At 38.6% G+C, this 23,936-nt stretch overlaps 2 protein-coding genes across 4 annotated transcripts in view; both read right to left on the reverse strand.

The window, feature by feature from the left end:
• The window catches only part of LOC136347764 (LIM domain only protein 3-like), a 35,566-nt gene extending 20,475 nt beyond the window's left edge, over positions 1 to 15,091 (reverse strand). The window contains exon 1 of the mRNA XM_066298040.1: positions 14,689 to 15,091. The gene's annotated coding sequence lies outside the window, so the exon portion shown is untranslated. The remainder of the gene's footprint in view (positions 1 to 14,688) is intronic.
• Positions 15,092 to 18,958: 3,867 nt separating this feature from the next.
• Positions 18,959 to 23,637, reverse strand: dor (vacuolar protein sorting-associated protein 18 dor). 3 transcript variants are annotated; one of them, XM_066298566.1, is made up of 20 exons: positions 23,595 to 23,637; positions 23,377 to 23,460; positions 23,123 to 23,224; positions 22,887 to 23,070; positions 22,665 to 22,828; positions 22,342 to 22,509; positions 22,203 to 22,250; positions 21,848 to 22,052; positions 21,682 to 21,788; positions 21,372 to 21,630; positions 21,177 to 21,322; positions 20,962 to 21,121; positions 20,744 to 20,907; positions 20,575 to 20,685; positions 20,296 to 20,522; positions 19,897 to 20,237; positions 19,696 to 19,841; positions 19,344 to 19,575; positions 19,202 to 19,297; positions 18,959 to 19,148 (listed from the first exon to the last, which is right to left on the reverse strand). In XM_066298566.1, the coding sequence occupies exons 3-20, from the start codon at positions 23,180 to 23,182 to the stop codon at positions 19,000 to 19,002; spliced, it is 2,967 nt and encodes a 988-aa protein (XP_066154663.1). In that variant the 5' UTR covers positions 23,183 to 23,224; positions 23,377 to 23,460; positions 23,595 to 23,637; the 3' UTR covers positions 18,959 to 18,999. The 3 variants fall into 3 exon arrangements, with proteins under 3 accessions (XP_066154663.1, XP_066154664.1, XP_066154665.1); XM_066298567.1 differs by lacking the exon at positions 22,203 to 22,250 and having other exon boundaries at positions 23,377 to 23,625; XM_066298568.1 differs by lacking the exons at positions 22,887 to 23,070; positions 23,123 to 23,224 and having other exon boundaries at positions 23,377 to 23,625.
• Between the last annotated feature and the right edge of the window lie 299 nt (positions 23,638 to 23,936).

Genomic DNA, 23,936 nt, shown 5'->3' on the forward strand with positions numbered 1-23,936 from the left:
TGATTTTTTGGTATGTTAAATTTGCTAAAAGTACCATACGTTACCAGATTTTGGTCAAGCAATCCGAAATAGCTTCTATGTCGTCGTAAACATTCTGCGTAGTCTTCAAAATATTGCTAAACGTTAACATTATTATTTCTATTAGAAGAATAGTAGATTTTGACCATATAGACGTTTTTCTTTTTTAGAAAATTTCATTTTCTGGCAACGTGCATTAACACATTAACTAGCAGGTGCATGACGCTTCATTGATGAAAAACTTTTCAAAATAGACAAGTAGGCCGCGTCTGCGGCACCAATTGCAACGCGCCTATGCCCGTCACGTGATCGATACCTGACATTTACTGAGCTATTCATTTTAACATAGGAGTTTTCAATTTCTACTACGAAAGTGGAGTGAGCACGATACACTAATGTGGAATGTGAACACACTGGGGCGTTATCTCTTCTGACAGTGAATATTTTTATCTAAACGTCGCAAATCGGAAATTGTGACACGTGGCTGTTTCTCACTGACGTGCAATGACTAGTTCACTTCGTAAAAAAACGATCGGGTCATTATTTGAAAAAGAAAGGTTGATGATGTTACTGAAACGTCGTATTAACAAAATGCTATTTTCGTGCTGCAGCGCCAGAAAAAGTGCCCTAAGAGAGCGTTCTCAATTTTCATGTTTCCGTGCGTAATTTAAGTCAGATGAAATGACACTTTTCATGTTTTTCCGGATATTTCCGAAGTAACGAGATTTTTTTTTATTAAAAAAGCAAAGCGCCTCTCCGATAGAGGCAGAACTTTGCCTCCGTTCAACCGGCTCTGTATCTCGTGCGGTTTCTGAGATCCCCGTTTTGGGAGCCGAATATGGGACACCGGGTATACGTCTGAGCGTTATCACTGCAAGAACGACCACGTTCGTTGAAACTTACACCAGAGAGAAATCGACGCGTTTGAAAAGCGCTGACCAGGTAAAAATAGCAAACTTTTATTACCAATAATCGAAATTCATTGCTCATTCCGATATCTCATTGAACAATAAACTAATTTCAAAATAATACTGACTACGAAAATAAATAATGCACAATTAAACTCACTTGACAAGATTACTTTACAATATTGAATTCACAAAAGGTTTTTGCAAGCATCAAATGGAATATTGCAATTCGAGACAAACTTGATGGAATGTTTAATTACATTAAAATCCGATGAATGGTGTACAGAAAATGCCGGTTGAAAAGAGTGAGAAGCTAAAAATTAGCCTCATTCAGGAATAAATCCCTCATGCGATCATGTAAACTTGAGATTATAGACACAAAGACATCTAACAAGCAAGCAATAACCTGCATTGTATCGCTGTAGGTAAAACCCAATAAATCTTTTTTGAATAGGTCGTTATTACTGCTTTTTGTAGAGGACGAACATGGTTAATAGAGTGAATTCAGGGAATTTTATTAGGAATAATACGAGCTAAATTACCTTTCTCAAATTGTATCCATCATAGAGCAAATTGTAATGTATTGATTATGTTCTTGAAAGACTAATGTCCAGTTTTACTAGGGAGATATCTAGGATATTACGAGTGTTTCCCATGCACAAAGGGAAACAAGGAAAATCTACAATGTGGCCATTTTTCCATATATGAAATGTCTGCAATAATTATACCTATTCAAACCAGTTACGAGAAGTTGAACAGTGTAATGGGAATAATAGCGACCGCCAGTAATTGAGGCTTTTGTTCGGGTTTAGTTGGCCTGCATATGTTCCATAATTGATTTCAATTTAACCTGTCCTAGTATGTAACTTAAAGTCCGAATGGAATTCGTGACAAAAACCGTGATTATTCCAAACATGAAAGCCACACAAAGGGGCAGAAATAGGCCCGTTTCATCATTACCTTAACCAAAATCGCCTGAATAGAACATAATAATTGGAACCAAGATTTATCACGTAACACCCAAATAAAAAGGAAAACTTGCCCTCAAAAGTGATTTACTCTGGTTCCAACTTTAAATTGACTATCACCAGCCCGGAAATTGAATACAATTTCGTTCGAAAATTAAAATGGGCTTCGCTTTTTCTTTATGTACTTTGCACCCTAATTCATGTAATCAAATACTGAATAGAACGTCGTCAATATGGAGGAAAATTTACAGGAAATTTAGCTTTTTCATTTTCGCCTCTCCAGGATAAGGCGTTATTTATTGCAAAATGACGTTCCTAATGGATGGCAACGAAAATTGCAATTTGCAAACATCCCCTGTTTACTTTCGGTCTCTCAAGACAAGTCAAAAAAACCGAATATCAACGGCAGTATTACCCTGAATGGAACAAGAGGGGTTCCGTGGAGGGTTGAAATAACAATTTCCCCGTTTTACCCGATCACAAGCCATTCCGAATCGAATTTAAAAACGATGCACGCACGAACATAAACAAATTCAATTAAAAGCTCATTTCATATGGCCGAAAGAAACCCTCCAGCTTTCTCTGCCAGTCGATGGAATAGGGGTACATAAATGAAACGTATTCTTCCATAGGACCTTAAAAAGTTATGGGGAGACACACACGAAACTGAAACAAATAATTGACTGTTCAAGAACTCACTCGTAAAAAAAACCTCTCTGAGGAGCATTTAAAAGAGGTCAGGTGTCGCAGCTTCCAGCGAGTGAGAATTAACTGGGATTCAAATGAGTTTCGAAAAAATGCGCGATTTATCGGAAGTGAACGATTCGAATCTGCCTCATTAATATTATTATTTTAATTTATTACTATTCACTAAAAAAAAGCCATTGAGTGGCATTGAAAGGAGGTCGTTGCCTCGGACCTTCAAAGTGAAGAGTGAGATGCGTCTCTCGTCGGGAACGCTGATAGACCAGCGGTGCAGAAAACGGGCGCAACGGGATACTGTAGTGCTTCGGCGACAAATCCAGATTTTCTCTGGGTGTAATGGTAAGGCAGGAGTGGGAAGGCGGTGAGGTGCACCAGACTGCAGGAATAACGGTGTGACGAGCTACAACTCTGCACTAACTAGTTTTCATCAGAGGCTACATCGGTGCGTCCGAGAAACCTTGGAACGGCATGCTCTGCTCCATCTCAGAACCCTCCGCAACTCCGTTTTTCAACAACAAGCCCTTGTGACTCGTGTTACTATGGATTTCTTCCGATGAAGTGGAATCAATTTGTTACCTTGGCCGCCCCGATCTCCAGACCTATCACCACTCGAAGATGTATGGGATATTACGGATGGAAGGTTACCGAATTTGCCCCATCCCCCACAAACCTTAGATCCGCTCTGTAATGTCATACAGATAGCCTGGAACGAGAAGCCCCAAGAGGACATCGATCATCTCGTGGAATCAATGCCTAGACGTGTCCACAAGCACGCGGAGGACCGACGTGTTATTTTGCTTTTTTCGAGTTTAAACCATCGAATTTGTTTTAGTTTTTTTTTTTTTAATGTGCGCTCAGGCACAGTTACAGCGACCGATCGCCTTTAATGAACTAAATGACAGGGATCTGCAAAGCGATCATTTAATTGCGTGTTATTCTTATTCGAGTATAATGAACGATCGATTTCAGCGGGCTCTCTTCGAGGAAGAATTTGCAGGTCCGATCGGTTATAACGAACTAATGCGCATTGAAAAACGCCATCCTGATTCTACGCGATTTTGGATTTTGGACAGCAAGGGGAGCAAAGATGGCCACGAAGGTGGTCCATCGTCGGAGGGATTAGTAGCGACATGATGCACTACGCCGGTTTCACGTAGGCACGAATAAAACGGAAGTGTTCTTCTTTGCCTTTCTTTTACCTTTAACTGGTGTATAAATCTTGACTGTGAACGTGCAGATAAAAGAACAAATTATCAACACCTAAGAGTTTTTAGGGCGCGCTAAATACGCATAAGCGTCTACTAGAATCGGATATAACAAGTACCCGGCTACAGCGAAAAAATCCCTGGTCCTCTCGTGCTCTTCGCAACCGAGTTCGACCGCACCCAAATTAGCAGAAGAAACGCGTGAACCAAAAATGACTTAAGTAAAACCATTTTTACGGGGTGTTCCCTATTCTGTGTCACGCAGTACGTTTTGAAGAAGCTCTATCTTTTAAGTTGTAATTCTTGCGCTGAAGCCCAAATTTAAAATGAAAATCGAACAATCTGATAATAGAAATAAACCCATTAAATAACTAGTTGGATTTTTAATGCGTTTAACACAAGGCTCACACAATCAAAATTAACTTGGCATGCTGATGTGGATGGCGCAGGTGAGGCGAAAGGTAGAAAATCGATTTCCGGTTATTTAACTCAGATGTCTGGAAATTCAACGCCTTAGATTGTTCGTAAACGAAGAACAGCTTGAGCTAAATTAGCAGCTCTACACACTGCTGCTCGGGCTCGGTAATATTAGAATAAGTCATTGAGCATTAAGTTCGGTTAAAAATTCTGCAGAGACAAATTCGGTGATCGCCGATTTTGGCGCTTCGCCGCGCTCGCTCCTCGGAAAGAAGAATCCAGATTTTTGGAAGAGATTCCAGATTCCCAAGTTGGAGCAAGGAAGAGTTTTTGGAATTTTTTTCGTATCACACCTTTCTTTGAAGTTGATGGGCGCAATGGAAATATGAACAGTTACAAATCGCCCGTAACACGGGCTGAATCTCTTGCACACACTCTGAAACGTAAACACTGATTCTGAGCCAAGCAAAACATTCTTCACAGTCATTTTGCTGACACGCTTTCCGAAGAGAATAGTGCTAATTTTGTTAATGATGCTTTGAAACGCACTAGTTTAATTTGTCTTCTTGGTGCAATTGTTGCATTATAAGACGCCTGGCTACAAAAATCCCGTGTACATCCGTCTGCTTTAACGACCGCAAACCGGATAATAAATCCGGCTTTCCATTAAAGCTCCCGAATTTAATACTGAATGATTTCAGGTCCAGGTGTTTTTATAATCGAGATTAAGTGCTTATACATATCGACTGGACGTCCGTTTGACATAGGGATTTATTCCTCGTTCTGGTAAGGTGCATTCTTGGTATTTCAATTCTATAAGAGGATTTCGGACCTCCTCATCCTTTGGCGAGAAAACTGAGACGCACATGTTAATGGCCCATTACGATGTTTTTATAGAAAAAAAGCAACCGAAAGCAGATGATTAAGGCAGGATGCGACAAATAGAAACAAATTTACTTAACACCTCGGGTCTGTCATTTAGATTATGAGCCTTCGGCTCTCTAGGCATAACAGGAAGTGAGGGGTAGATAATCGGCTCTGAATGTGAAAGATATGGCTAAGTGGTTCGTTGACGTTTCTTTAGCAGATTTGCCATAAATATAAAGAGTCCGTCATTATGCGTACATTTCGGCTGAAGCCGTGTTTACAATAATTATTTTCCGAAGCACTTAAAGACGTTAATTACATTTACATCTTCACAGAGTCTTGTTTTGGTGGGTTGTCACGACGGGTTAAGGTGAGAAAGTTGTTATTATGAATTATTCAAGACGCCCAGCTCTTATAAGAGCGACGGCTTCACTTAATTGGATATAAGCCTTGATTGCACGATAGAGATTATTTCAAATTTTCGATCAATAGTCATTAACATGCATTGTGAGAAACAGTTTTCGAGAGGACGGGACGCTTTTCTTAACTCGGATTTTAATTGGAAAATACACAAGATGAAAGACGCTAATAAACATTGAAAAGTTATTTAACAGGTTGAGGAATTCATTTGAGATTTAATAACATGACCGAGTGACAACATTTACATAAATAAATTAGTGCAGTCGACTAAACGACTTTAAAATTGATCCCAAAGAAGGGTTTTCAGCATTAAGTCAACGTGGAAGTTTGCATAATTTACTCGGGATTTATTTACTTTGACAACAGAGATCTTGTTCAATACACAAAAAAAGATGGCGATCGAGGCCGACTCGGCCCTGGAGACAGGCCGAGAGGAACAGCCTCGACTGTCCCTCCTCCTGACCAGTATAAACCACGCGGAACCTAGAGGTAGGTTCAAGATGTGGAGGAGGTCCAGAGAGGCAAAAACCGCCTGCTTCAACTCCCTTAATTTCTTTTTTTAATCAGGAACGAGTTCAGAGTTGAGACAAGCGAGGATCCTCAATTACCAGTCAGTCTGTTCCGGATAAAAGCAAGCTGCACTGAAAGGAAGGTTCAGGGCAAAAGCGAGTTCAAGGCAGGGAATAAAGGAAATGAGCCTCAATTTCCAAGAGGAATCTTTGTATTTAACCTGCTTCAGTTCCGAGGACAATTCGCAATAGAGAAAAGAAAACACAACTAGCTTCAATTCTCTATGTTTTCGATTCAAGGTTGTGTAGAGGCTCATCAAAAACTTCAGATCTAACTAGGACGTCTGAATACAATTTCTTTGTCGTTGGGCCCCCGGAAAAATCGTTTTTATGAGCGATATAAAGAGCAATTTGAGAACGAAATATAGAACCATTTACGTATTTATTATATTGTATAAAATTTTAAGTCGCCGATTTGCGTAGAGCTCGATTATTTCGGACTCTTTTTGAAGTCAAATATAGAGCTATTATCGGGTTTAAGATCGCGCCGGCGCGCTAGAAATAACGTCTTTTCAATAGTTTACAGTGGGTGAAGTTTCCCAGTAAAATACAGTTGCTGGTCGACCCCGCATCCTTCAGGTGATCGAAGTATTCCATGAAGAACAAATTGACACTTTGAAGAAGGAAGATGGATCTATTCACCTACTCGACCAGATCAGATATTGACTGAACAATTCGGCGATAGACACTACTTAAAAACTTTAAAACAATTTAGGCATTATACAGGCAGTGGATACAGCAATTCGGGGAAGAAATATAGTCAGTTACCCACTCTGCAGGATTAAATGTGGACTCATCCATTCGGAAATAGAGGCACTTCAAACGCTTGATTAAAATAAAATTTTGGAATAAAAAAGAGCCTCTATTTCATCCTGTCAAACTCGGCTATTTTAGGCTTTGCCTGTGCGACAGATATGGGAATTCGAAGTGGAAATATAAAACAAATCAGCCTCTTGTTGTAAGGGTGATATGGCCTCATACGTGTTCGCGGGTGAAGATCGCTGAAACGTTCTCCACGAGTATCGAAACTTTGTTCCGTCCCACCAAGCCAAACCCCATCAGCTGTCCGGTTCTCCGCTCATCTTTCTGGATCGGGTTTGCAAGACGAAGAAGACTCGTCCAATTTCTCCAGTAAATTGCCCACTTAGGACTAATGTCTCTCCGTCAGCTGTTCATCGATCTCTGTTTTCCACAACCAGCTCAAACGCAGCTGGAACACCGGTTTGCGTTCCAGCTGCGTTTGAGTTGTCTTCCTCATTCCTTGTTCATTGATCACGATCCTTGAAGTTCCTTACAGTCCAGAATGTAACAAAGAACGCCTCACCTTGACCATTATGTGCATACGCATATCTACACGTTGCGTGTAATAATTTTCAAGCACACCAATAGAGGCAATTCATTCATTCCTCTTCTGGATAACGTCATCTGGTAGATTAGCAAAGTCCATTATTCGAACTAAGCAGAGGCATTAAAATTAATGTATTCGTTTATTTACTTTAGCCGTATACGTCAATTTGGACGACAATTCAATGTCCATTTGTTAAAACTGTGCCCCATTAAGACAGACACAAGTTATCGCGAAGCATTCTTCTGTTTCTTAATAAGGAAATCCTGAAACGACTTCGTGATACTCAAGAAATAATTGATAATTAAACATTAACAACACAGTATAGCCTTTTACAACGCTTATTAAGCAGGGTTTAATTGGACTGGTTTATAAATTTATAAACCTACTGGAAAAGCTCTCGACTGGTTCTAAATAAGATTTTTGTATGCGCGCCTGCGGTAAATTATTTTTATTTTACTTGGAATATAATCACCTCCTTTGTATTAGAACTAGTATAATTAAATGCAAATTAGATTGTTTTTCCCCCATTTAAATAGTATCAATCATAATTGCCCTAGTCAGCTTTCCCGTACGGATTTCAATGATGGTAATTACACGCTTACAAACGCAAAGTCAACGGTTTGAAAGAGAAGCACCGCATGCATTACTTGTGAAGTGATATTATGGCCAGGATATGAATATCACGACTACACAAATAATATTGAATTACGTGCCACTTAAACGTGCTTGTTTTACTTGGGGGCCACCACGACGAACGGATCTGAGTGCATCTGTTTCAGTCTGGCATCTCCTAGACTGAGAACCTAAGATTTCGTGAATTAAGCCGAACGAATTAAACATGGGGAAAGATCAATTTTTAATACAAACAGTCCAAGATTCGCCCAAGTGTATCGCGTATACATATCTGCAAATATGAGAGGGCCCCCCCTGAAATATTTTAAATTGAAGCCGCTTCGAACAACGCTGAGTCGATCACAATGTTGACTTAGGATGATTAGGTATTTGAATAAATTTAAAGAAGTACGGGGGCTTTGTGGAGCTCAATTGATATTGTCAATCGGCATGAGGTGTGTTTGCTCAGACTTGACCACGCTACGTGTTTAGACAGTCTGAGATAGTGTTGGTTTGTCTTGTTATGTCGAAGGCTCAAAAAATTGAGCAAACGCGCGCAATTCATCGTACCGCGAACTGTTTATTTTACAATGCGCCTCGCCTATAAATTGCCATATTAATTATCACATTAAAGTATTTAATAATACATAAAACGATTGTATAATGCGGTATTTTAAAAATTGCCGAACCATCAGGCGTGGTAGGCAGATAGAAATGCTGCGAAATGGTAATTATGTAGGACAAAGCGACTATCAATTTTGCAGCGAATTATTGGGAAATGTTTTACAGTTAATGCTAATATTGTTTACTGTGTATTTATTACTAAAACCAGATAATTATTATATAATGATTTTTATGCCGCCCGAGTGCAGGACTGGAAAATCAGGTTCCTTTCAGATTAGAATTCATAGGCATTATTCTGACCTGACTCAAACCTCATTTAACGATGTTAAATTTCCGGTCTGCAGGGTGACCGAACTAATCACGGAATGCTGTAATCACTTTAAGTGACCATTTAATAAAAATACGGACCATTCCATATTGCGGCTTATCTACTTAACGTTTCACAAAGATGTCTCTTAATAGCTTTCAACGTCTATTACGGACTTGCTTTGCTTTTAATATAGTATAGTATAATCACATTACTATACACAGGAGACGATTTATCAGGAAACCCATTTATAGAGGCACAGTACTCCACCAACTGCAGATATCGAGAAATACCTATACAAAGTTTTATGTAATATCTCAGAATTAGCAGGTGTAATCTTTTAAAAGCTAGTTGCAATTACATAAATTGCACGAAACATAAATGAGGGGAGAGAAGAATGGAGAGACAGCTGACAAGTGTAATTGGCATGTTATGGCAAAGCGATATTGGGTAAAGGACTGAAGGGAGATGGAAAGATGACGTTCGCTTGGAAATTCTAAAACAAATAAATCAAAAGTTGCGAGAACCTGGCTCCCGCAGTAGATCCATTGTTAAAAAAAAGTCCATCTGAAAACGTTTAAGGGTAGCCAGGTTGGTCGGTCGTTTTACCCAATTGAAGCGGGGCACGTTCCACCACTGACTATTGCGCAATGTGCTAGATTTAAGTTTCGGCTGCGGTCCAAAAAATTGCTTCATTCGAAACCAGAGGCGTGCCAGACGGTTCCGAACGAAAAAACAAGGAATTTCGTCGCTTGTCACAACTGACGTTCTGCCATTGGAAAAGGATCGCTTCGCCACCGGTCGACATGCGATGCGTTGGACTTCTCTTTCAGTTGCGAACCGAAAATACTGCGATTGATCGCCTGATCACCACGGGCGTCCATGGCGAATTTCCAAAAATCTGACAGATATTCTCCACTTATTGATTCATCGCAAGACCGAAATTTTTCGACATTTATTCAATTGGAAAAGTTTCTGTGGTATTTCCAAATGATTAGCTAATACCAAATCAAAGCGATATTGAGGGCTAATCAAACTTAATTTCCGCATTCCCGAGGGTCGATACTGGACGCACGTCAGTGGATTAGAACTTTTCCATGGAAAGTTAATCAGCGTAACACCACCACCAGGAACGTTGGGTGATATATACACAAGGAAAGTAAATTGTATTACGTTTCCCAATCTATTTGAGAGCCCTGCTCGCAGGCAAGAATCTGATTCGCCATCTATACGAAACAAAGCAATCTCATCAGGCTATACAATCGCACATTATGACGTATTATTAGCGCATTACAGCTATTGGAGAGTGATTCAATTATTGGAATGGGGCTGTTGCGGTAAGCCAGGGAACTGCGATCAAACATGGGGCGATCGCAGGAAAAGATTAGAAAGTCAGTTCTCCTTACTTTCCAAGTGGAAAGCCGAACACTGAAACTTTATACCTATGTACGTTTGATTAAATTTTCTTCCGGGGAAATGGCTCCTGTTGTAGGGGGGCTAATTATTGGAAATCTACATGATGGACGAGCCGAACTGAAGGAACATGGACAAGATGGTGATGAGAAACGTGAAGGACTGTTGCGTCTTAAAGCTACGGACGATGTTCCGGCGTCTAATTTTGTCGAATTACAGGAATTCATGATCTCCTCGTAAGTGCGATTAAGGGTGATCGCGGGAAAAGATTAAAGCATCGGTTCCCCATATTTTTCAAGTGGAAAACTGAATACTGAAACTTTATATCTGCGTATCTTTGATTAAATTTGCTGCCGGCGAAAAGGCTCGTTATGTGGAGGTTGATTATTAAAAATCTGCGCAACGAAGGAGTTGAGTTGAGGAAATTCGGGAAGAAGGAAGCGAAGAAGCGTTGCGTCTTCAAGATGGAGATGGTGTTCTGACGTCTGATTTTATCGAATTAAGGGGTTTCATCGGTTGTTTATTAAAACGGTTATTCATCTGAAGCAAGGAGCGGCCATCTTCAAATTTTCTTCCGTTTTTTTCAATGTCAAACTTTCGGTCCTTGAAGGCACGTCAAGGCCCTTAATAGAATCGCTAAAAGTAATTATAAACAAGAGTGAGTTGTTACGTTATTATGGATCATCCTTTTAGGGTGATGCATGAAACCTGGGCGAAATTTATGGAATAGTTGCCTTCAAGCCGGTTGACGCGTGTCTGGCTTAATTATAATGGGAATATTCATAAACGGGAACTACTGAATGGGGAAAATTTAATTAAAATGGCTTGTTACTAGAAGAACGTTGAACACATAAGTGAAGTTGTGTGTTTTGCCGGGGTGTGTATAATTTATTAAAAAAGTAATTAGGTGCTCCACTGTAATATTCATAATCGAGATATTAATTCCACTAATTGAGGCAGGGAGGACTACAATTTATTACTTGGAAATTACTTGGCGGGAGAAGGGAATTTCGTAATAACATAGTTTATTAGTTTCTCACATAACCAACCAAAACTAATTATTCAATAGACCCTAAGCATAAATACATACGATGACTGTTGAACAAAACAATCTCTCACGCACAATACCGCTTTAAAACTTATTTAATTGGACATTATAATGCTCATCACACACACTCACAATCTCTCTGAAGATTCAGAATGTGTTATTCATTAATGGAAATTCCTGAATTTATTAGCTTAATCACCGCAATAATAATTATACGCAGATTAAAAATGCGGTTTGCGCTGCAACGTTGAAAGACTACGGGCAAAGACATTTAAATCTGCATAACCAGGAAGCTTAAATTGAAAGGTAATTTCATTATAGGTTTATGTTTATATGATTTCATGAAAATTGATGTAATAAATACATTTAATATTGCCGGTTATGGCAGTAGGTTGTAATGGAGAGAGTTGGGTCGTCTTGTAATAACAGTAATGGCAGTTCTTTCATATAGTAATTTATGACCTTTTTGATGTGTAGTTTTTACTATTGATGTGGCTATTGAACGATGGGATGTATTAGAGTCGTCGTTTTAAAGAAAGTATTGGTTCAATTGATTTAAAATTAGGTTCAAGTGTCAGGAAGTTGATTTGTTCTCAGCTTTCTCTCCGAAACAAAACCTCAAAATTCTAAAAAAATTTCCTTCAGTGAGAAGTTTTGGCACAAATTTTCCCTCGCCAAGATCGCACAAAACTTTTTCCAAACGGACTGAAAATTATTAAAATTTGAAAGGAACTTAATTATGTACTTATGGCCTTCGAAAATATAAGAAAACTCGGCTATTGCATCGTTTTAATTTGCTCAAAATACGGAAGGCGTCTTCTTACTCTGCCCCATTCATAAATTCAAAAAAATCCCCATTTCCATTAGCAACGGATGATCATTAAAAAAAAATCTCGCAGTAGGTGGCGAGCCGTAAACGTAGGGCGTTGATTAAGCCGTTTGCTGTTTACCATGAACCATCTGAGTGACACCAGATAATAAATGAATTTATCCAAGACATGCCTGATATTTCAACGCCTGCTTGGGTTTTTTTGTTAATGATCTTTAATGACCCTTTCCAACTTACTTTTGAATTAGAAATGAACTTATTTAGCATTTTTCATTCCTCGAATGCCCTGGAAATGTTCATTTTTAACCTGCACCTACCTAAACGATTCAAGGCGAGAGAATTGTTGTCCTTAAAAATTCAAAAAATTTCCCACCTATAGTATTTGCTTTTTCGTGACAATTTCGAATATCACTATTCCGCAACCAGCGCGAAGATTTTCAGTTAAGGTTTATTTTCAATTCAACATGCCTTGCACTGCCCGGGCTCACGTACGTCCCTGCCCTTTTTCGTCTCAGCAACCGAAACTTTTACATCAATTTAATTTAAGGCTCGCCCAAGTATGCTACTCGGTGATCGGGCACCTTCGGAAATCCGAACGTCAACGACTAGGAATTGCCGGTACTGTCAAACAAAATGGAATTTAAAAAGTGCGGTATTTACCCGTTTTTAGCCCGGCACCATCTCGTATAAACACTCATTACGTTTTTATGAAATAGACCATTAATTTCGTGCAAAGTTTTATAAATTTTTTCCACATTTTCACTCGAAATTTGATATTTTACGCAAACTAACCGGGGGGAAACGCGGAGACGCCATTAATACTGACAACTGAAGCGTTATTGTTTTGTTTACAAAGCCTACTTAACAAAAAAAAAAAAAAAACGTGACGCGTGACAAATTTTGGAAAAACCACGTGTCGGGTCGTTTGCATTAAATAGAGAATTGAGTCCGGTTTGGTTAGTTTCCTCTCGAATTGGGATCAATTAAAGTTTGAAATAACCAAAATTGCGTGAAAATTCTCGAGCGTTTTGTTCGAACAACAACGCGAGATTCGCTCGAAATCCGTTCGAACTGAAACATCGAGGGAAATTACGTCCCACCCAGGCGGAAGAAGTGGGCGAAGATGAAATTTAGACGCCCTGTATATTACAATGTTTATTAAGGCGTTGGGTTTGCCTAAAGCATTGCATAATACGCGGATACCGAACATTTCTGTAGTGATACTTAGTTGTTTTTGGACACTATCTTGATTACATTTGAACCGCATTTACCCCACAGTTTACATAGACTCATAAGCAGCCGGCTTAATTAGTATTGGTTTACAACTAACAACTTTCACGACACTCTTCCGTAATGAGAGGCCATTAAAAGCTTCTTCGCGTTGGTTTTAAGGGCCTGAGAAGAAAAACCCCAATTATTTTTCGAGACAGAAATAAACTACTTAATTATTATCGTTCGCAACCATAACAGAAAATAGGAGCTTTTGCTTAATTAAAGCTTCGGCTTGTTAAAAACTTGTGATGGATTTAATTACGTTGATGGGTCATATACCCAGTGTTGGATTTAAAATCAATTGAGCTGATAGCAATTAGCAAAGATCATGTCAACTAGGAATTAATTAATATCTAAAATATGTTTGGGCTAATTAGAAGTTTTTCAAACTGATAATTAGCAGCTGGAACTTTGCACAGAGTTCCCTCCTAGGACTTGGCTAATTAGTATTGGTTTACAAGTTTGTTTCACGGTAGACGTAATGAGTGAAAATTACAGGCTTCTCGGTATTTGCTCGAAAGATCTAATAAGAAAAATACTAATTATTTCTCAAGACTCGAATGAACTACTTAATTATTGTCGCTCACAGCCGAAGAGTGGCTACTGTTTAATTAAAGATCTAACAGGAAATGGATTTCCGCTGAATAGTACACGCTGGATGGCTGATTAAGTAATTTCCTTTAAATATATAGGAAATTAATTCGATCAAATGCATTTCCGGGTTTTTAACTATAAAGATATTTATTGGAGCCGTGCGGGTCCGCAAGAGGGAATCGCTTCTAATTTAACGGATGATTTCTTTATTTCTTCAGCATTCAGCGAAAAGTGCCGAATCGATTTATCGCTCCGAGATGAAGTAGATGTTTCGATAAAGGCAAATTAGACCATTAGATCCAATTTATTCGCCGCGATTGAATTTTTAAGTCACCATTTGAGGAACAACTGCGCGCAACTAGTGATGGAAGTCTCAACGGTGGTGGTCAGCAAGCAGGAAATTAATTAAAAAGTGTTACCTTCGGCACGAAACAAAACTTCTTAAAGTAATTTCACTAAAAGTTACCCCCTTTTACTAATTACATTTAGCTAACACAAAATGCAATTAAAATAATCCGTTCTAACTGGGTTGAATTTAATCAAGCTAAAAGTTCCGAAACTTACCGCTTTAATTTTCGGGCTTTTCCTGTAACACCGGCCGCAGTAGGTGATGTCCAGGGGGGCACTCTGTGGCCGAAATCACTATGAAACAACAACGTTATCAGTTATTAACCGATCCCAACAGCAACATCAGATACGTCACTAACAAAACGAGCAAACAGCAGAGTGGAGGTGCGTGTTCTCTCGCGAAACGGCGATCTCGAAATGCGCTCGGTTATCGTGAATCGACGAGCTTTCAGCCCTTCTCGAAGGCTTTTAGAGCTTTTGACAAAACGCGCAGAATGCCAAAAGCCCTCTTGGAGGGGGACGAAATGTGGGATGGCCATTCAAAGGGGGGTACAGGAGCGCCTCTCCATGTCAAATGGGTAATAAGCGAGAGAAACGGTTTTGATTGACACCGCGTGCTCACCATCCCGATTCGTCTAATTGGAATAGCTTTGTACTCTGACTTCTGACAGTTTGACTACTGATGTAGCTCGAGAGCTTTTTCATTGCGGATTGGATAGTTCTTGTCTGTTATGAATGGAATTATGCATTCGGATAATGGCATTATCCATTATTGAATGTGGAACATGAAAACGGGCGTATTAGAGTACCTGGAATAATATTTGGAAAAGCTGGAAACTTGGGAAGAGGGGCCTCGGCAAAGGTGTCGATGGAGGGCGAAATGCGGAAGGAATTTAATGCAGGAGCGCCATCAGAGTTAAGGTCAACAAATGGAGATGTGGAAGGAGCAATGCAATGGAAAAAAAAGGCAGCGAGCAGGCATAACCAGAGGAAATTCCTGAAAGTAAACCCCTTATTAATGAATTCACACCCAAAAATATGATACCTGTGAATCACCTGAGACATTTCCATGGAAGTGGCATTGAAACTCCCATCTGCACACCCATGGAATGAACTGGAGAAAGGCCTTAAAGACGGTTTTGGAGCAAACACGATCCACTTGGCTGCCACCATTCCACATAGAAGGCTTAGCAGAGATCCCTATGAATTCTCTTTGTATGTAGTAATAAACTACCAAATTACTGAATAGTACCACTTCGTTGGGCATATGGGTGAACATTCCCAACATGAAGAATCTTAAAATCAGATCGTCGACAGTCCCAAATATCATGAGAGAGACTCTGAGAATCGCCCCTAGATGCTGTACCAGGAAAGCGATCTCCAGGCATATTAGTCCATAGACCAGGGTAATGCATTTGGTGAAGATTATGGCGCTTTTGGGAATAATGGTGACTTACACAAGTATATGCGAAAGGGCTGGAATAATCGAGTATAAATTGAACTGTGTGAAAAGGCAAGGTACGCCAATGCAATGTGCATGCTTGCACTATTTAGCCTTGTCGAAATGTTCGCGGCGCACCAATGATTAGATGCAATATTGATTAAATTTAGTTCTTCAGTTCTAATGACGCAGAGGCGTGCAAGAGGGGTTCTGAAGACCTGAGATAAAAACCGCTTTTTAACTTACAGCGTTTGAAAAAATATCACATTCCATGTTTGCACGTATTTCGACACTCTTAAAGTTCCTTTCCAAATCTGTAAAATTCCCATTTATCCTATCGAAATGCAGGGGCGTGCTGAAAGGGTTTTGAGGGCATAAAAATGCGAGAAGATAGTGGGCTTAGCAAATCAAAAACATTGGAAATTTATCTCTGCTACGAAAGGAGGTGAGTAAAAACCTCTACTGACGGGGCCGGCTTTAGCAAGTCTAGTGCCCAGAGCGAAATTTTTTATCATCGAACCCTCAAGAAAGTGCCAATCAGGGAAGCCCTGCCCTGCTCCCCCATTGTAAGACCGGCAATAATAGGAGCAAACTCAAGGATTTCACTAAAAAAATTCCCCAATCTTTAATGATGCGAAATTCAAATGTTTTTAATGAGACATCCTGTATATTTTGGGCGCTCACGGGAAATCTGTCACCAATACGTGGAACCATATAAATTTCTCAATCGCTTTTCGATATACTGGAAACTAAAACTCAAATCTATAAGGTTTTTACATATTGGTTTCTACATCTTCGAAAATGCGAAATTCTAGTTTTTGAAAAAGACCCGCTGTATATTTCGAGATAATTACATTGTGCCAATTAATTAATTAAGTTTTTACCAATACGCCGTATCCTATACCTACCTCAATTGCTTTTTGGCTATTAAGAGATTTAGCGAAACACACTATACGTTATTTTTATAATCGTATTTTCAGCAAAATTTCGGGAACTTCAAGAAAAGGAATTAAAATTTACTTCCCTCTCTTAGGCGATGCAAATCTCAAGAAAAATTTAAATGAGACGCCTTGTAAAAACCCTTAATGTCTAAGCATTATTCCCACCACAATCTCTTTTGAGCACGAAAAGTGCAATTGTTTAGAAAATTTTTCAATTTAAGCTTGACTTACAGCCAAATGACAAAAGTCGGTTACCACGGAAACCAAAAATCTGTCCAATGTCCATGTTCGACAACGGTATTGCCATGGAAACCACATCGTTTGCAGTTAAACCTACCAGCACATAAATATTTGGCCCCAGAAATGAATTAGACGCACTGATGAGAAACGTCCCGGAAACGATTTTAATCAGATTTCGAAAATTTGATTAGAGCAATAGCGAAAAGTGACGTCGCCTAGCCACGTGACCTGTCGGTATCAGTAGCCACAGTGGTGGTGACACGTGCCACCTATCGCAACCAGATCTAGTCTGGAAGGGGATGAAAAAGCACTTATATGCCACGGTCCCTTAAACATCATCCCTATTCGTGGCGCGGAGGAAAGCAAATGTTTGCACCATGGGTGCTGCCCCGAAAAAACCCTTCTTGGCAAAAAAATCTCAATAGGAGATGTTGTGGATGGATGAGAGGAAATGCCCATTATCATTGCTCGTGGGTTGATATGTCCCTCGAGTTCCACACATAGAGCTATAACGGTTCGAATAAAGCCTTCAATCAATAGGAAAATTCTATTTCTCGATGCTTCAATAGGCTAACCGGCGAGCTGCTAGATAGCGACAACTTCGCTCTGTATTAAACAGCGTAAATCGACCCGGCGGGGAATGGTAATAAATTTCCTCCATAACATCAAACATAATCGCAACATCTATTACTTACAGTGTTTGCGTAATGGAGGGTATTTCTGTGTATTTAGGTTTTTAAATTCGGCCCTAAGCGGATAAGTAAAGCTTATGTTAATTTGGTGTTTCGGACAGCAGCGATGGGAAAGAAATGCTTTTTTGGGCGAGATTCTATTGCGCCACCGGTTCGAGAACGAACATGTGTATACCTGAAAGACTGGATTGGAAAATTTGAAAAAAAATCATCAACTTACATGTAATACCAGCAGACCTTCTCACGCTGAAACAGTAATCATTCATATGTTAATGAGATTGGCTTACCACTATAAGGCTTCAAGTCACTGTCCGAAACAAATTAGATTAAAACGTAATTTTTAATCTATTATTTTTCAGGGCGATGCGCACAAAAAGCCTGTAATCGCAACAATACAGTGCGTAACACCCTGAAACACTTCACAATGGCGTGACGAGTAGCGTGTAATGGGGGTTGGTAGCATCCCAACCACCCTGTCTCTCGCCTTTCCCACGGTGTCACCCTATATAAAAAGCAAATCCGGATTACGTCAGGCTCGTAGGAAAAGCTACGTTTCGGCTTAATGAATGATCGATGACGGACGACCCTTTATGGTAACACTTTTCTTCGCTCATTGCAGATTTCAGGGCACCAATTAAGAAGTCTGAATTTATCCAAAAACAAAACTTTATTACGGGAAATACAAATTACTCCCGTGTGCCTATTCCGTCTTAATTATTGAATGCACTTTCAGTGGAACATTTAGTATTGCGGTGGACACGGCAAATGCAGCTCATAATTTTCAAAGTTAAAACGGAATAAATTGGAAAAGTTGGAGAGTTTTAATTACACTAATTATTTATTATTGCTTCCCCGGATAATGCAAGAACCGAATTACTTGGAAGGGAAATTTTGCATATAGCACCATATCGTAAAGTTTACGGGATTTCGTTGCTTCGTTGACGTGGGTTGGATCGATTGGCAACTCGTTATTAAAGCCTTTTAAACTAGGCAATCCTACGGGGAACCGCCGTTTTGCAAATCACGGTTATGCGCCAAGTTAAGATTTGGAATTTCCGAACTTGAATCCCAAAGGTGTAATCAATCGAAGAACAACAGAGGGGTCTTTTTGTGCCCCAATGCCCATTAGTAACGGTTCATCCTTGGGGAGGCGGAATCGCAAAGTTTGCTGCTAGATAATAAGACATTAGAAACTTATTTATTTATCTTAAAATCACTGCCAATCCCTGGTTACATTCTCATACTCGTAATCCTCTATGAAAGGCTTATCGATATTACGGATCATATTTTCACCACAATACAGACATTCTGACGCTATGATGTTGTCGATTTCGGCCTTAATTTGCTCCCGAGCAGTTATCCCTAGAAAACGAGCATTTTTGCCTTTAACTTACAATAATAAGATCTTCACATACCTGATGATCCAGTGCTAACGGCGTCCAAATTTGAATGCAAACTCAAGCTCTGCAGTTGACTCTCCAGTTCAGTTAAACGGCTTTTTTTCACAAGACCTAAAGAGGATTTCCAAATTACTGGAATCGCCTAGTGAAAACTTACCCAATGATGAGTCCAATTCAGCTAAAAGGCAGTCGGAATGGAACATGTGACTGCAAGGGAAGAAGTAGAAAGGTCTCACCATGAGGGTCATGTTACAGACCTCGCATTTATCCAGAGAATTAATGTGAGTGTAGCAGTTTCTAAACGACTGGATTTCATCGCGAACTTGTTCCGCAGATTTGGTTGCTTCTTCCATTTCTTCTTTAAGACCTTGGATTTTTTGGTTATATTCCTAAAGCAATGAAACAGATGGGTTATAAAAAACTGGCGTCGGAGCTGTGATAACTACTTAAAAAAAAGTAAGTGAATCGGAATGTAGTTGTTGCTTTGAATCAGAGTGTAACTTACATACCCGAAGAGAATTACAAATTGCATCTTTAAAATGGTCGATGGTGACAAAATCTGGAAAAAAGGGTAAAATATCCTCGATTTTAATGAGATCGCTCAAATATTTCATGGCTTCCTGTATATCATTCTTGTCACTCACAACGTATTTTGCTACAACCAAATACAACATTAAAACAAGCTTTTCCGTATGAATCATCAGTGCTACCGATTTTCAACCAAAGTTTCTTTCTCAGTTCCAGATCGTCGTCAGGAGACAGATCCGCCATTTGTTTAGCCAAACCCAAATCCACACCGATAGCCAGGTCCACGGCAGACTCCCAAAGGCCCAATAAACTGAAAAGTTTAACGCAGGCCTCTGTCTGGTTTTGCTCAGCGCAAAGCCGTAGAGCAAAGTACACATCGTAATTCACCAAACCCTGCTCCTGCCCTTCGGACTTTAAATATTCCATCAACTTCTCAGAATCGAACTTAGCATATAAAGAAATCAGGAAGTTATGAATAGCTTTGTCTGTGTTTTTTAATTTCTTGATACAAAATTCCAAATACCTAAAACATATATATCACTAAATACTACTTATATCACTTATAGAATTTTTAAAGTTACTTAATAACTTCCAAAGAGTGTAGCTCGCCGTCACAAGCAACTAAAGCCGGAAGTAGTCTCAAAGGGCTCAATTTCTTTCCTTGCTCTATAAGGGTTTTGACCATATGCTTGGGAACCTCTTGCATCAATACAGGAGCGAATTGATAATAAAACTCCAAATTATTTTGGCTCTTCAAGACCTCCAAGGCCTCTCTGAAGTTGTTTTTGAATATGTGATGACGAATTAACTATAAAAAAAACTTCTAGATACTCTCTACATACATCAAAAGACTATATTACTCTCTCAAAATCCTTATTGACAATAGTCATTTTTATGAGATTTCCTTTATCACCATGGCTCTGCATTAACTCATATATCGTACTCTTATTAGTTTTAATACAATTTGCCACCTAAATAAAGAAAAATCATTATTACCTCATATATTTAAATTTAATTACTTCAGATAACCTCCTGCAAGGCAATAAAAGTCTCGAACTCCTTTTGCACGTCGTCGTACGAGGCAGACTTCTCCAAGCCCTGCAATCGAATTTGCTCCAATTTTGTCAGATAAAGTTCCACAACCCATATGACGATCATGGTTATCTGAGCTTTATGTTTTGGTTCCAGATTACCTGAAAAGCCTGAATGAAAAGAAATGCATATTATTTATTTGGGGATAAACGCACTTAGTTTGTTCCTCAAAAATATTTTCAATGCATCTGGTTCCCCCACTTGAAGAAATTTTAAGCAAATTTCTTCGAAGGAAAATTGAGTTTCTGCATACCTCTGCGCACTCAAAATATACTGTTTCTGTTCAAATAACATGTCTGCTTCTTTGATCAGCACCTATAGAGACATTTATTAAAATTGTTATTTACTTAAGCCAGATTTTCATTTTCACCTGATTATAACAGGCCTCATTTCCCTTAGAGTATTTCTTAGCCAAGTCAAACTGATTCTGGGAGCAGAAAATTTGCCAAATGTTCCTCTCCTCTTTGTGCACTTTAAACCTGAACATGGCATTCTCTGACATAGCCCATATCTCACCTTAAAGATATTAATCATAAAAGTTTAAGAAGTTTAGAACCAAACACACCAGTTCTCGGATCTCTTATCACGCTAACTAACTTCCCAAAAGCCTCATTATACTGATCTTCATAAACCACTTCCTTGCTTAATAGACACATTCCTTTAATCCCATCTGAATAACCCAACAAAATATGGAACTCTGTCATAGCCACTGATGCTGGGTATTTTGGTGACTGAGAATAATCTTCATATAGAGGTTTTGGATATTCTAGAAGTGTGGTTTTTTCTTTTATTGATGATATTTTGTCGTCCTTAAGGGCATCGATCTAATAAATAGGGTGTAAAGAGGTCTTGAAAACATAGGCATAAAAACTTGCCTGTCCGAAATGGATTCCTTTTTCAGTTATCCACGTAAATGTGTTTGGGGTGATAAGATTTTCAGACCAAAATTGCAGTTTTGAGTAGGTTAATCTACTTTCTGTGGCTACAATTAATCATTGAATCATGTTAGTAGTAGTTGCAAGATTATTTTCCATATAATACCTAAAAACGTTTCGGTTTCTGGCACATTCAAATATTTATGAAAGATATGCTGCAAAACTGGTTTATCATCATGCTCAACAGTCCCGCAAAAGTAATACAATCGCGAGGGTGTTGCAGCAAAAATCATGTACTTATTGGTCCTGTTTACTTGGAAATACTCCAAAGCGCTGATAGGAGTATTTGTATTCTTGCCAATATCAAAAACCTACATAAAAAAATGCTGATAAATTCACTTTCGTGTCTGAATTCGATGAAACCACATGCAAAAACAATGAAAGCAGTGCATCCCAAATAAATTAAAAAATGGAAATGTTGTTTTATATAGCTTCCCATAAAATATAACTAAGTTACTTACCAAACCCTCAATTTCTTTATTACCATATAGAGGTAAATAGTTAGGGAGCTTAGAACAAAAAATACAACCATTACACATTTTTAAATTTCATCTGAATTAGACCACACTTTGGTTTATTCAGAAAAATAAATCAGCCTACCTGCTTCCAATACTGTTCCAAACTTGGCCCAAAGAATTTATCTCCCTCTAGTGATATTTCAGTCTCAATAATCAACCCTTTGGAAGTTCCCAGTAAAATTGGACCCGTTGTAAAATCTAATTCATTTAGATGATTCCAAGCCACAGCAGTAAATTCATTACCTCTCAACTTAAAAAAAATATCTAATTTTCTTCTGTGTAAATAGATCAAAGACCTGGAAACACAGGATAATATCCATGGAAACATGAAAATAAGAACAGGGTATTGCTCAGTTGAAGAATCTCCATGGAAATTATCTCCAACAAAATGTGGGTAATAAGTACCTTGTTGCAAAGCTTAATTTTATCAGACTTCCTTGAAAGGTACATTAACTCTGGAGCCTCATGAGGCTTAGTTTTTGGAGCAAAAGTCAAAAGTAGATGATTGCCAGTTGGGTCCAGAAATATGTTTGTGAGTTTATTTTGGGTGAACTTTGCTAAAGATATTTCTAAAAGAAAAAGCATATTTTTGTGAATGTCCAAACCTTGCTGCAAGTAAATATGCACCACTCCTCTCTGAAGAGTTATGAAGATTCATTCTGAATAAAAGATTATTTGCCATGGCAATTATCATGTACTTATTTGCTATCGCTACATGGGTAATTTTGTCTGATGGCGAAAAGTCCTTCTTTGATTTAGCGAAAATTGGGGTGTCGTTTTCTAGCGCCATATCAATATATCCTAAGTTTGTCTACAATAATGTTGCTCAGGTGATTTATGTAACACAGAAAATGGTTTCTTACTAATTCAGAAGATGATTTTGGTTTAACGGATTGCTCAAATTGATCAAACATTGAAGTCATGTTGGCTTCACTTGTAGTAATAGTAAAATCTAGTGTACAATCCTGAAATGTAGTTAATAATAAAGCTCTTATCACTTATATGATAATAAGATTATATTTTAGGAAGAATTCATTCAACTTAAGGAGTACATGTAGGGTGAAATACACAAGGAAGTTTAAATAAATGGGGAGTATGATATTGAATTTCTACTCACTGATTACTGGGCAAAATGCACAGGAAACCCTGGCAGGAGAATTTCTCGTCAATTCAAAATCCCAACTTTCAAAAGGTTTAAAACCTGAAAAAGAAATAATTCTGAATAAACTAACAAGGAGTAACAACAAATTTGGAATAATTCTAAAAATGTACTGATTGTAAGAGTGCAATTAACATTTTTCTTCAGTGTATTATTTTATTTTATATTTTACTTACTTCATTATTATTGTTTACTATCTCATCACTGACATTTAAATGTTAGGTTAGGAATCTTATCTGTCACTCTCTAGTCATGTCTACCTTCATCACATTATATCGATATAAAATGAAAAGATTCTAGATTGATATTTATTTGAAGTACGTTTGAATTTGAGTATTTTCCGCATTCCTTACGATTAGTCAGAGATACACAATAAATTGCAGCAAATCTTGCATTTTCACCTGAGTTTTGATCAACATATTAGAAAAGAATCGACCGTAAGCAGAAACTTTAAAATTTCCAATCCTTAAATGCTTTAAACCAAGACTTTACCGACTTTTAAGTTTCAAAGTATTCAT

This window comes from Euwallacea fornicatus, chromosome 30 (assembly GCF_040115645.1).
Source record: "Euwallacea fornicatus isolate EFF26 chromosome 30, ASM4011564v1, whole genome shotgun sequence".
NCBI classification, from domain to species: Eukaryota; Metazoa; Arthropoda; class Insecta; order Coleoptera; family Curculionidae; genus Euwallacea; species Euwallacea fornicatus.